The sequence below is a fragment of the Xenopus tropicalis genome, chromosome 6, assembly GCF_000004195.4.
Source record: "Xenopus tropicalis strain Nigerian chromosome 6, UCB_Xtro_10.0, whole genome shotgun sequence".
In the NCBI taxonomy this organism is placed as follows: Eukaryota; Metazoa; Chordata; class Amphibia; order Anura; family Pipidae; genus Xenopus; species Xenopus tropicalis.
Window position 1 is genome coordinate 88,559,204 of NC_030682.2, and position 15,000 is coordinate 88,574,203.

A 15,000-nucleotide genomic window follows, 5' to 3' on the forward strand; every position below is an offset into this window, starting at 1 on the left:
CTAACCATAACCTAAAAAAGCCTCCTTCCTTAGTTCTTTGGTCATTCTAAGGAATCTGACACAGAGGTTAATTGCTCTGACTGCTCTGTTTCAATGTTGCTAGCCAAACATCTATGTAACTATAAGCACTTCAGGGGCACATTAGGCAGAACACCTTGTGATCCTATTATACATCAGTTAGCTTGGTCCTAAGCTCAATCTTTTCTTTTTCATTAGAAAAATGTCAGCCACCGCTTTCCCTTCTAAAAAGTATGAAAAGTGTTAAAATAATAATGTTGCAAAATACCCATTCTCTCAGAGCAATGTATTCCTCAATTCTTGGCGTTTACTGTGTCCACCTTAAAACCACTTCAAGTAGCAGGGATAAAAATGCATTCCAGCTAGCATGTATTTCATTTCAATGGCAACAATGAAAAATGCAGAAAATACACACTGGTGAATCCACAGGTCCAGAGGTATTACAAATGAGAAGCAAAACACAGAGATCCTCCAACATTTTAACTGCTGCTACTTTTGACAGTGAAAATGACTTATGTGCCATACCCATAAAGGTAACCCATGAACAGATCTTATTCATAAGAATCCCCATTAAAATGGTTAAATATGGGGGCCTTATACTATACCAAAGCATATGGCTAATAGTTACCTTTTCTTGAAATAACTTCTTCCTGATGATTACTAACTGTTAATATTGTACCCCTAATGGTGATAATCATCACTGAACATTTCTTTAAACTGCTACAAATAACATGCAACCAGTTCTGCCTTAGAGGTGCACCGTGTGTGGAACAGAGGAAGGGTATCCTCACATAATACTAATAACAATACATCAGGGGCAGACAATATTAATGTCATTGTACAACTGCATTTACCAAAAGAAAAAAAATCAAATCATGTGACAGAGAGCAAAAGTGCTGCTTGAAATGAACTATTTAGTGATAGGAAAAAAATGGAAGTGCAGCAGCTCGTAGGAGAAACACGACTGGTGTCTGCTCACGGTGTGGTTTGTGTCAAAACAAGCTGCTGGTAATGAGAGGCACATCTGCATGAGTCAGGCCTGGGAATAGCCTAGCAAGAAAAGATTTCCCCAGGGAAGGAATTTTCTATTGAACACATCTCCTTAAAGCGCTAACAAGATAGATATTGGAATTGAAGCAACCTGAAAAGCCAAGTGGAAGGGAACAGTGCCTTTCCCACCCCCCTCTGCTCCAAATTCAGTGAAGCCAGTCCTAACCATGCAGTTTGGAACAGCAATTGCAGCATGGAATTTCTGCACTATATTTAGCTCCAAGGATATCATTAATTCATGAGAAAAATGAGTAGAAAATCATGTGGCTTGTGTGCTTTAATGCTAAAAATCAAAGGCAAATTGGAACAATTCTTTCATTCTCTGTGCGGTCTGCTCTTAAGAATTGTAACATATGGCACTGCAAAAATGAATGGGAATTAATGTTACTGCCCAAATACACTAGTCTGGTTGCTAAGGCTACTTCTTTAATTAAATAAAGCATGGACTGACTTGCATGATTTCAGCTTATGTTAGTCATGGAGTACAATTTATGGTCAAGCTGGTCTTTAATTATGCCATGGATGGCCATTCAGTATAGCCAAAGTCCACATCCAGAGAACAATGGTCTATAGATCTGTAGTGGTCTAATCAGGTAGACATGCACCCAAAACCCTCAAACCAACATCCAGCCCAACATTTTAGCTGCTAAAAATGCCCACTACCAGATCTGGCCCACAACTGCTTTATGTGCAATCTGACCCCCTGCCCCCCACAAAATCAGACATCATGTCATTGTGGGCTGGAAGAGATGTCATCATCTGAAAGAGGACAATGATGAATGGAAGCATAGAAACTTTTATAAAGATGTGCTGACCTATGAATCACAGAGTTGCACCTACTGTATATCTAAAAGCAAATATCCTACCCACAAAAAATACTAAAAAATTACAAAAATACTTTTTCCAGGTACCTAAACTACTGCAGGACCAAATGACCGTGGTCATTTTACACTAGTTAACCATTGGTCTGTGTGCTAATCCCTTAATTAATACAATTGAATAATTATAAGGGGATTTTTGAAGTGTAGCAGAAGTCTCTAATTAACAAACCTGTAAAAAAAAGCAAGTTGACTTCAACATTTTTTCAAGAGTGTTTTCATCAGAACATAATGCTGGTAAGGGTACACAAAGTGGACCATTCCTTAACCTGCAGTTTTTTGCCTAGGCGGGGGAAAGCAGATCTGCTGTCATGCACTTCTTCCTGTAGCTCCAGTGACAGGCAAGGACCCTGCCTGTGTGAAGCTACACTGAGTAGATATCAGCACAGAAACAAAATATGCATTTTCACAGTAATATCAGCCCTGATAGCTCCACACAGGGCGACTCAGTGCCTGTCATCTGCTTCCTGTGGCTGTGCCCCTACACATTAGAGTGGCTTGGATGATTTTTTGAACAAGAATAATATCCAAGGCTATTAGTTTGTATAGATAGTGGTATATAAAGTTTATGTATGAGAGTATATATATATATATATATATATATGTGCACTGGGGTTCATTTGGAATATATATGTGCACTGGGGTTCATTTGGAAGGGTTGAACTTGATGGTTATTTTTTTTCCAACCTAATTTAACTATATAAGACAGAAAAATACTGCCTTCATTAGCAATTTCATTTATAAAAAACTTTAAAACTGTGAAAAATAATTCAAAAGGAAAGTTTTTTAGAATTAGATTTACTTTCATTGTGCAAAATGTTAGTTTTGCCTTTACATGCCTTTAATCTTCATACACGACCACAATCTGTGCCACCAGCACGCACAACAGTGAGGTGCACCGTGCACACTTAAAATCAGAAATTTCATTTTAAATTCCAGGCCTGATAAAGCTTGGAATATACCTCATTAGCACCGGATAGGAATTTAGCAAACCTAATCTATTATTTAAAATATTTTACACGCCCACTCTTGTTGAAAAGGCCATATAGAGTGCAGTGAATGCTTCCAAAGGCATATACACATATGGCAGAGCAGTCTTGGAGACATTTACCACACATGTGCAAGCGCTGTATCCTAGTTCCAACAAACTGCACATCACAAACATTGTGGGAAAACAATGTGTAAAAGAATAAGATGACACATTAGACAACAACAACAACAGCTGACAGCCACAGCCTCCTCTTGCTTCCATGTGGCCATGAGTCAGATCACTGCAGTTTTCCCAATATATATCTATAAATATATATACAACTATATATCTATACATATACCCCTGGTATAGAGTGATAAGGAATAGCTTTAAAGAGTTCCAGCACATGCACTCATTCTTCTAGAATTAGATCCTGCCCAGCATGCCAACCTCACTGCCCTCCAGCTGTAATGAGCTGTAAAAAATGCTATTAGACCATTGCTAAAACATTTAATGTAATACCAAAGAATACAAATTATATAACTACTAATCAAACCATATTGACCAACAGAATATTTCTCTAGCTTACACAAAATGATTCAAATGATGAATATGGGGTTATATCCTTATGCTACACTATTGATGGGTAATGTCCTTATGCTACACTATTAATCCAGGTATCCCTTGATCAGGTCCAGACTGGATTCAATATAGGCCCTGGCATTTCAAATACACAGAGGCCCAAACAGCCCCCCACCAGCCCAATAAATAGTTACTGTCTATGGACTGTCACAGCAGCCCCTCTAGCATTTGCCAGAATCCACTGATTGCCAGTCTGGTCAAACCCTTGATTAATAAATCCCCCTGTGAGCTCTATTTTTACAATCACATAATTAGGAAGAAAGTGCTGGGGAAAAGCAGCAAAGTCAATGGATCACATTTAGTTGCTTAATGATAGCTTAGCCTACATGTATATGCCTGCCTTACAGAGGAGCTGCTTGTAAGGATTCCTAGTATTGTAAGAGGCTGAGGGGGCAAACTACATTCGATCGTTTAATGGACAGCAGAAAATGGCCCTCCATACTCCATGTATTCTGAAGGATCAAATGGCTTGTTATTGTTCTCTGTCCCAGCATCTTTCCTCTTGGTGAGCTCAGAAAGGTTTTCTTGATGCTTTTATGGGCAAACACACGAGTACACTTCTCCGAGGCATCAGATGCTTATAAATAGAAAAAGGTTAAAGCATTTTTATCTGCTAAATCAATAGGGCCAGTCTCCTCGCAAACTCAGCTGAGGTGTCTTATTAATTATGGAACAACTCATCCCATCTCAAGCACATGCAGCTTTTAATGCACCTTAGCAGTCTTAAGAGCTGTGACCTTTAGTTTCAAATAAAAAACAGAAGTATATATATATATATATATATATATTTACCTCTTTTTTAACATAATCTATAATCTATGAGAAATACAGAATTGCTTATTATATAAAATTGCTGTCAGGATCTCAAAGAAATTATATTTCTATAAACATTTTGACGCTTTTCGAAGGCGCATCTGCCGTAAACGCACCAGGATATAAAGGGACTGTTTCACACATATTTGAAACAATAATAATTTTATTTAATACTTTTTAACTATATTCTGTAGCAAATATTTTTTTTTTGCTGATTTAAGTTTATAATAAATTTTTTGTTAAATTACATTTATTTCTTTTAAAATCAAGGCTCTCTCTTTCTCTCTTTTTTGTCAAAATCTTGAATATATATATAATTTTTAACTATTGTACGGTTATACATTTATTTTCCCCCATTTATGGGTTACACAGTCGGATATTTAAGTAATATGTTTAACATCTAATCTGAGAAAAGAAAAATAAAGGCAGTGAAACTTTGAAATATATCTTGGCAACAACAGATAAAGCTGAACTTGCTCAGCACTCCCATACATCCAGTATAAGCATTCACACACCCATTCGTCTGAGCAGCCATTCATGGACTAATTCATTGTCTCTCTCTGTTGGTATATGTGTGTGATTTCCTTGCTGTGCTGTGAGATCCTCTTCTCTTGGTTACAACAATTCTGTGGAATGGAGAGATCATGGTTCTGTGCGTGATGGGGTTAATGGGATACGTCAGAAAGTGAGTTGACCTTATGCCTCACATGTGAACACCTACAATACACTTTGGATGCACAGGTCCCGTGGCATTTTTCTTTGCACCTTGTGTTTAATCCATACTTATTTGCTTTAATTTTGTGAGCCCAACTTGATTTCCTCCTAATATTGTTATTACTAGAAGTGTAATTATTATTATTATTACTTGGCCCAGGGCCTTTCCTGAGTTTCTTTTGCAAAAATTAGGGCTCGACGCTTCGACTCTGATGTAAAGCTGAGGTCCGCATTTGGCTGTTGTTGCTCATGGTTTGGTAACATTTTGGCAAAAAACAAAACACAAAATAAAGAATGTATCTTTCCCCCCAACAAGCCTAGATGGTCATTTTTTTAAAAAGATATTCCATCTAGAAATTCCCAGCAGGTGGAAAATGGGAGCGCATTCCCCAAGCTTCTGATCTACTGGAACATCCAGTTTGGTACACATCAGATGGACATCCGCTTAAGGACCCGGATGAGTAGAGCATGATGGTCATCTACTGAAGGATCCAACTCAGTAGGCAAGAGTTGGCCGTCGGCTGTGTAGAGGATAATGGGCATCTACTGAAGGTTCAAACTCAGTAGGTAAGAGCTGGCCATCGGCTGAGTAGAGCATAATGGGCATCTACTGAAGGATCCAACTTAGTAGATAAGAGCTGGCCATCTTGTGACAGGTGCAGTTGGGTTGGGCAGAAGTGAACAGCTACTGAAGGGCCCAATTGAGTAGGGCAGAGAGGGACACCATGAGCAAAGGCAGAAAAGCTGGAAAAAGGAGCCTGGGGCCCTGTGCTCCAGTAGATCCAGGACAAAGTTCGAATAAGCTGCCTTGAATGTTGAGGTTCTTGGATTGCCTTTTCAGTTTCTCCCAGATATCCGCTGCCCCTTCCTGACAATCCGCAAGGGCTGTGACAGTGCAGACGTGGAAATCATCCCAGTACCTAAATTGGAAAAATACAGTAGCAAAGTATAGTTAACTTACAGCTGGTGCACAATCCATCCAATACCATTTAAGGAAAATATGCTGTAACCATAGAGCACAATTCCACAATGTACAGGAGCACACATGCATGAATGAATAAAACTGTAACGCCTACAAACCTGCCAATACCAACAGTGCAAACAAGGAGCAAATTAAGGTGCAATAGCCACCTATGAAACTCTCTATTCTTATGACCATAAAAAGTCTAACTTCCATTATCAAATACAATAAGAAATGTATCTGGTTTAACATGCCATTTCTGGTAGATATCTAATTGGCTTTATAGTCTACAAGAACATGACATCAAGCAAGAAACATGACATTATAAGTAAACTATGTCTTGCATTAGACTTTTTTCAGGCATATTGGTCCTGGTTATATGATAACATTTCTTTTTGCAAAAAGTATTTCCCTTCACCAAGTATTATCTCTGTCTCTCTATAATATTTACAGTACGGGGTTTACTTGATCAAACGCAAGAAGACAGAATAGCACACACACTCTCTGGTTTTATGTTTGCCTTTCCCCGTCGCTAATTGTTGCTTTTATAATCTATTTTTCTCCCCACATCTCACTCTCCCCCTTTATTGCCCCCTCTTGTTTTTTTAGGATTTTCACTTACTTTTATCATATTAAAGTCGAATTTACATGACCCTGTCCCATAACAGAGCTGTAGCGAAAGGGAACAAATGCTGCCATGTGGTTTGCAGGGTAGACTCAGACCCAGCGCAGTCCCTTATCCCATCAGGGGAATCCTGTTAATTTGAATTCCACAGCAGACCAAAATGCGAGAAAACTCGATTACAATATGATATATCTTCGGGGACCATCGATACATACGGATGTACGACCCCATGGGAAAAGCGCAACTTAAATACGATCTCTGCCCTTGTATCTCTGTCTGTGAATTTCTAATCGCCCTGTTACTGCTCCCATTGGTACCTCTCTCCTCTCTGCTAACTGTCAGCTCTGTTGTGCTTCACCCGGGCGCCTATGGTTCCGCTTGTAAAGCAATCCCTGAGAATCTAATTTATAGCTACTCCAAGCTCCTTGTAAACCCAAATGCTCTTACAATTGTCATAAATTATGAGATATTGCGGTGCTTGGAAATTATAGATTGTCTCTCTGGCTGCAAGTCTATTGTAGTTTCACGTCCCACAGGAAAATTAGATCATTCCTAAAGCATTTGCAGAATGGAAGGATAAGCGTATAGAAAGCGAAAGACCCAACAATATAATGCCAACATTATAGATACGGGCATATGTATAAGTAAAATTAAAAAGTAGAATCAGATTTTTATAGTATAATTCGTTTCAATGCCCTTTGGGGACTGCAATTTTTAAAAAAAAAATATGCAGGAGGGAATAAGCGCAATATATATTTCTGCCTAATATTTGACAGAGAGATATTTGAGATTTATAGACTGTTTTCCCAATACAAGGAAAATCCCAGAAAGAACTTTCTTGAATATAAAGAAGATTAATGGAAGTATTCATACACCAGATCTACTGTACTGCAGTCAATGCCACCAGCGGCCTCTGGCACTATACAACTAACACTATTCACATTGGTCTTTCTATTTTAAATATTTATAACAACTCGTGTTCAATAATAACTGCAGTTCTTTCCCTTGGTGATACTTTACATAAGGTAGTTAAATTGGTTGACATATAAACATTTGGATTACAGGTCAATTTACTTCTTAATAACATGCACCTCATTTTAGATATGTAAAATTTTCTTAAAACTTCATAGATATCTGCGGCAGTGACAACCTACAAAAATGTAATTTTCTACAGGGAAGAAGTAAACTATTTTGTTAAAGGGGAAGTCCCCTTTTAAACATTAGTTTAATAAATAAATGTTGTGCTGAACGTACCATTTCCCTGTTGTTTTTTTTATCAGGCCGTACATGTGGATTTTGTTACCAGCACAAAGTCCATTGAGAGGTTGGGCAATGGGTGGGGTTTGGTTAAACAGAGGGCTTCTTGGTGAAGTAGTAATGACCTTAGATTGTGATTAAAACTGGAAGCAGAAGGTGGAGTGGCTTTTCTTGCATTTTAGGTTTTGCTTGTTTAGTGCAAGAAAACTATACAGATCTGATAATGAAAACAATAAGCAAACAATATGTTCAGTACAAACCCTATTCATTATAGTAATGTTGAAAAAGGGGGTATACTAAAGGATATTAGAATTAACAGCCACTTTACTGTGTGTGTTGAAGAACAGAGTGCCGCACACACTTTAAAAGAGAACAAAAAATCTTTATTGATCCAACGTTTCGAACACTAAATGTGTTCTTCTTCAGGGTTCGTCCCTGAAGAAGAACGCATTTAGTGTTCCAAACGTTGGATTAATAAAGATTTTTTGTTCTTTTTTAAAGTCCCTGTGTGTACGGCACTCTGTTCTTCATTTATATATATATATAGACACAAATACATCAACAAATTTTTTACATAAGCATAAGTACATTTAATTACATATACATAAATACATTAATCTTGCCCTGTTGATATAATGCATTAACACTGCTAAACGATTGTATAGATTTGTATTGATCTCACAAAAGGCCAAAATTCGGAGGTCGGTGTTAAAATGCCAAATTCTTCCTGTACTGACAAAGGCCATGGCTTTGTTAGTTTTTCCTTTCTTTCTTTATTTTTTTAATCTTCACATAAAAGATTTACCATTTTTACATGGATCTAAAGAAAAAGTTGAACTGCTTTACAACAACTTCCAGCAGAACTACACTTCCAGGTGTATGCCAGGGCGTTCTAGTGCGGAACAAAACTGATGAGCAACCAATGAAAAAACCTAGCATAGTAAATCTAGCATTTGAAATTGCTTTTGTCTCTGATTACGTTATTATTCGTTTTAATAAACTCATTGTATCGTTTTTGTTGGCATACATATAACTACAAAACAATAGCACCAGCAGAGACAATAACTGCATTACACCAAAAATTACATAAACAATTGAAGCTGAATGTCAACCGGTAGTCGGTTAATGACAAATATAATCTACTGTGTGTGCAGCATGGTTTGCAGTGTGCGCATTTACTACTAGATTACTATTGGGTAATTAAATAGTTTTCATTTATTAGTGGGCGGGCCTAGGTAAGGCATATTTTTTGATCTAGTCATGGCGGTCTCGGCACAGAAGATGTTCTTGACTTTTCCCTACACTAAAATAATGTTCAGTGAAAGATGGGCCAACCAACCTGCCAAAGAACAATATACAAAATCAGTGTTGCAGTAAACACAATCCAGACTTACGAGCATATGGTGTCAAGATTTTTCTTTTCCTCCAGGTCTTGAGGGTAGTTGGCCACTCTGTCGCCCAGCGTGAGCATACAGTCCGATAAGCCCTTAAACACCGCATCACATTTGCCTGCAGCCCTCACCGCCTGCAGCAGGTATGCTGGGAACAAAGATCAGCACCACGTCAATAGGACAGCTCCCAGCGTGCTCTCTCACTACATCAGTACAGTTCGCTAAATACCCAACCCTGTGTGGCCCTTTGCGTTTGCCTCTTTCTACCCCCACCCACCCCTGTGTGTGTGTCCCAATTCCCACTCTCCCTCCCCTGTGTGTGTGTCTCGCTCTTCCCACACCCCCTTCATGTGCCCCCCTCTTCCCACTCTCCCTCCCCTGTTCGTGTCAACTCTTCCCACTCCTTCTCCTGCGTACCCTCCTCTTCCCACTCTCCCTCCCCTATTCGTGTCTAACTCTTCCCACTCCCTCTCCTGCGTGCCCCCCTCTTCCCACTCTAACTCCCCTGTTCGTGTCTAACTCTTCCCACTACCTCTCCTGCGTGTCTCCCTCTTCCAACTCTCCCTCTCTTGTGTTTCCCCCTCTTCCCACTCTCCCTCTCTTCCCACTCTCCCTCTCTTGTGGTTCCCCCTCTTCCCACTCCCCCTCTCCTGCGTGTCTCCCTCTTCCCACTCTCCCTCTCTTGTGGTTCCCCCTCTTCCCACTCTCCCTCTCTTGTGGTTCCCCCTCTTCCCACTCTCCTCCTGTGCCTCTGCGTCTCCCCACTCTCCCTCTCCAGTGTGTGTCCTTCTCCCCACACTCTCCCTCTCCTGTGTGTGTCTTCCTTTCTTTCCATTCTCCCTCTCCTGTGTCTTCCTCTCTCTAATGTGTATTAGTAAGAGACAATAGAAACATAAATATACTTTAATGGTACTAATAATAGGAAATGTATTCCATTTTTACATGTCTTTCCACAGCATTGTAAGGAAAAAGCCAAATCGTTAAGAAAGAATATTCATTTGGTGCAGTGTTTGCTTATGTACAGGTAGTGGTAACCAAAAGATACTCTGTATTCCTTAGCTGATGTTTGATGAGTACCCATTAAAATCACCCGGATTGTGTATTATTGCAGGATTTCCATGCACATTTGTCCACAAATACAAAATACGTCAGAATAATTAAAAATAGTAACTGTAAGATATACATAGTTTCACAAATTGAAAGATTCTCGCAGATAAATCGCATGAAACGCGGGTATGGTATTAAATAATCCTTTTTTTAAGTCTAGTTAAAATAAATAATGGCAAAATGTAACCAGTCTTCAGTATTTCTGTTTTTCATTTATACATCTTGTCATATTTTGTACTGAAGTTGTTTAGTGTGTAGTAAACATCCTACATTTGCAGACAGTCACTAGATTACACAGAGGTTGCTGCAGTCTTCAAATTATGAAACCCGCATGTGATATTTGAAATCTCCTGTTAGTGCAGCGTCACTAGAACAAAGGAATCAGGGTTCTGGCTTGAAATAATGCGAGTTTTCTAAGTTGTGAAATTGTCTTTTTTCTAGTTTGCCCAAAAAAATGTCAATTCAACATCTGTTCCTTTCTGGGATCCCGTATAACCAGTTTGATGAAGCAATGAAGGGTTCAGAACAGTAACAGCATATTGGCATCTAGTGCTGCATTATTGTTTTCTCTAGGAAATATAGCAAGGCAGATTGACATTAAAAATTCATGAACGCATTACTTCGCTGCTTTCATCATGCCCAGTTCATAAAAACCTGCCCCTGCACACCAGAAACTGTATCTTTGGGTGGCATTTAGCACTATCATTTTCACACTAAAATTGGTTACTAAAGGTCTAAATTTCGCGGAAGTAAATTCTTGGCTTGTATCATCTTTCTCATAAAAAAGGGTTTGTAACTGTATGTGCTCTGCAGGGCAACATTCCTCCGGATAATAGATTATTGTAATTTATCATAGTCATTGGCAAAACCCAATTTATCAATCTGTGAATTTGGTTGGGCAGAGCTCAGCTGCAACTTCGCAGGTGTCGAACACATTTCGAACTCTAAATTAATTAGAGTACTTAATGGATAACATATAATATTTCCTAAAATGTTATATGAATAGATAACGATAGGAAGATAGATATTCCAATGTTATAGTTTATAGAAATATATTTTCCTTAGTAAAACCAAACAATTATAATAATACAAATTACACCCCCATAAAAGTGTGTATGTGTTTTGATACAATCATAGTATTAGGATGGAAGATTGTATATAGGAGACCATGCTCAGATGATGAAGATGTGAGATGGAAGGCGACGCCTTATAGATACGTGATGTATAAGAGCCCAGACAGCTTGTTCCATAACAATGTAAGAGGAATGTATTGGGTGTAGGAGAAAGTAGCCCCATGCAGAACAACAGGAAGGATTTCTAACTGCCTCTTCATTTACTAAAGCTGTATATTCAAAGACATAGCTTTTGTCAGAATTCCACTATCTACCAATGTATATAGGTAGAAAGAGAGTTTCCAGTCTCCAACTCCCATCATTCTCTCATGGCCCTAGGCTGGGGTCCGTGCTGGAAGTTGTAGTTTCACCACTGGCTGGACAGCAGTGCATCAACCCACCCCCAACAGCAACAAAATACAAGTGCAGGATGTAAACCCCCCGGGTGCTTAGATATCAAAAATTCCGTTTATCCACGTAAGCAGCAGCTTTCAAGCTGGCGCATGCGCGATTTTGTAGCAAAATAAGTCCTCCCCGTGCAGACATAACTGTAAATTGTAATTAAGAATGGGAACTGGTGTCTGCACCTTGTGTATGTGATTCACCTTCCGGATGCTGCAATGGAAAGTGTAGGATATACAACCGTATCATTCCATCAAGAAAACAATCACCCCCATGCTTATCTATATATCCCTATGTCTATATCTCTATATCCCCACTGACACATCTCTTAAATAAGCAAAGAGAAAGATCACTGTCACATCACCGGATCGGGAATATCAAGGGCATGGGAACTGCGTTCTCTGGTGACACAGACCTTCTAAGAACCTTGGCTCTGAGCACCAGCCCTATACACATATATCTTTACACAGGCAAACACGATTTTCTCTCAGACAAAGCTCAGGTGTCTGTCTGACACAAATCCTAGTCAAAATGTACATTCATTAATGACAATTTTTTCACATGCACCCCACACAACCTCTGTCTTATGTCCATGCCCCCAGCCTAAGGGAGTCCCCCCTGTACCCACAGGTACAAGGGGAGCCCCCACATGCTGATGTACTGCGGGTAATCTTAACTAAAGGGACCTGCCATGTTCCCTGAAAGCTACAATCGCTCGCTATTTAGTCGCAATCAACAATAAATCATCTGCTAACCCATACAAATCATCTATCATCTATCTATCTATCATCTATCTATCTATCTATCTATCTATCTATCTATCTATCTATATCTATCTATTATCTATCTATCTAAAATTATCTAAAATGCGCGCTGTAGTTGGTTTGTAATATAGCATAAACGGACCTCCTATTTGTGAGGGAATATTTGTATGAATGGTGCCCTAGATCTATTAGTTTCTGCAGGGCTTAAGAAAATTAAATTACTGATGTGATAGATGTGGTCTATTCTCTTCCATATACTTTTATTAATTAGCAAACAGAAAATGACAATCAAACTTGATATTCTATTAGAATCAGAAAATTAAATATCACACTTTTTAGAGGCATAATAAATAAGAAGCAGCAGTCTGATCGGTGTCGTGTGCTAAAATAGTAATGATGCCTTAACCTTGCCTCCACTGCTCGTTTACTAATTAGCAAGCGCTCTCAGAAGTGAGGATGCCTGCATGTATAGCTGCTAATGGCATTACTGGTGGCAAGTCAATCCTAACGCCTCACATCAAAGTCACAAGGGAACAAGAAATTGTGCAGATGAGAACAACCTCCCTTTCCAGCTCTCTGCACTATAAAAAGAAATAGCTGATTTTCTCTCACACTTACTGTGCCTGACATCATTAACTTGGATTATTCTGGGAGACTGTACATCATTAAGCAATCAAGCTGCTTTATTTGCGTCTTTGCCTTTATATATATCGTTTTTCAATTATAGAAACGTGTTAATTGGACATTTTCCTATTTTAGACAGATTGCTGGCTGATGAAATTTACTTTTCATGTGAGATTTAGGCCTTTTGTGGCAAATTTCCAGAAATCCCAAACTGACCTGCCTTGCAGCTTACTATAATGTGTTGAGAGATTCTGTCTCTGGAACACATTTATTTACAAGGTTAGAGAGGAGAAGGTGCCACCGACAGTAACTACCTGCAGCCTGTCGCAGTGACCACACCGGCTGCTATCAGAATTAGTGTCATATTCGGATCTGCAAGAATTCCAGTACATTTACAAATTATTATTCTTTCTGTCTCCCTCTCCCTCTCTCTATATATAATCTCTCTCCCTCTCTCTCTCTCTCTCTCTCTCTCTATATATATATATATATATATACACACATACACCCACTTTGATACATATATAAAATGAAACCAATAAACAAAGAAAACATATTATTTAGTGCCCTTAAACTATAAATCGTAAAAATATTGATGGACAGATGTATATATTTATAGAGAGATTAACAGAGATAGGAATATAGACAGATATTTCAATTGTAAGCAATAGTTTATATAAATGTATATACAGTACACAAATAATTAATGAGTGGATAAATTATATACATACATATCAGTCAACACTAGGTCTGCCCCTTGATAAACTACAATATATTTTGTTATTTTTAAAGCTTTCCATTCAGAAAATAAATAATAGCGTTGGTATAGATTTTATGTGTTTAGATTTACACATGAAAAGATCGATCTCCCTTGTCTTCTGCTTTGATTCACACACAGACACACGGAGTTTTCAATGGCTACCAGCCTATTATTTTTGTTAGTTACTATATGTGAATATTTGGATTAGATTATAACTATTATTCGATTATTCGTTTCCGTAATCAGTGGAAACCACATTTTCCTAAGCAAAAACTGGGAAGACAAGAGTCTGATTTTGTGAATGACTGCAATTTAATATTTTTTTTAGTTACTGCGGGTCCCTTGTGTGGCCCAAAATGAAAGCATTTCTGTGCTATCTGGAACACAGGTTAGCTACGAATCCAACCTGAGAGACCCACATAATCAACCCCGGTATGGAACACGCAGAATGAAGGTAAACTTACCTAGATGTACAGCAAGGACCAGAAAGATATATCTGCCGCTCAACTTAAGTCCCATCCTACATTGAGTAAAACCATTGGAGATTGCAGATCTTAAATAGTAAGCTGGGAAACGCTTGGTGGGTATTGAGAGCTGGGCATTGCCAACAAGTTCCCGCAGCTTACACTTGGCACAGCCGGGGAGAGAAGGACGAGCAAAGGAAGAAGGGAAGGGAAGAGCCAGGAATGGGTCACACCATTTCGAGAGGGGAGGACGGATAGCAGGCTCCGCCCACACACCCCCATCCTTAACCACGGACCTGAGCGGGGAGGGTACCACTGGGCTAGTTGCTCATATGTGAGTCCTGAAAGAAGAAAGCCATTTTTGCTTTTCTGATCCTGATACACACTCGCTACATCCAGCTTCCCTCTATATACATGGCACATCCCTACCGGGGGCGGAGGGGTTAAC

The 15,000-nt window shown here is 39.0% G+C and overlaps 1 protein-coding gene across 1 annotated transcript; it reads right to left on the reverse strand.

Moving 5' to 3' along the window:
• Positions 1-4,657: 4,657 nt before the first annotated feature.
• Positions 4,658-14,725, reverse strand: nrn1 (neuritin 1). Its single transcript, NM_001126599.1, has 3 exons — positions 14,553-14,725; positions 9,323-9,467; positions 4,658-6,005 (listed from the first exon to the last, which is right to left on the reverse strand). Exons 1-3 carry the CDS (start codon positions 14,605-14,607, stop codon positions 5,771-5,773), a joined length of 435 nt encoding a protein of 144 aa, NP_001120071.1. The 5' UTR covers positions 14,608-14,725; the 3' UTR covers positions 4,658-5,770.
• Positions 14,726-15,000: the final 275 nt, after the last annotated feature.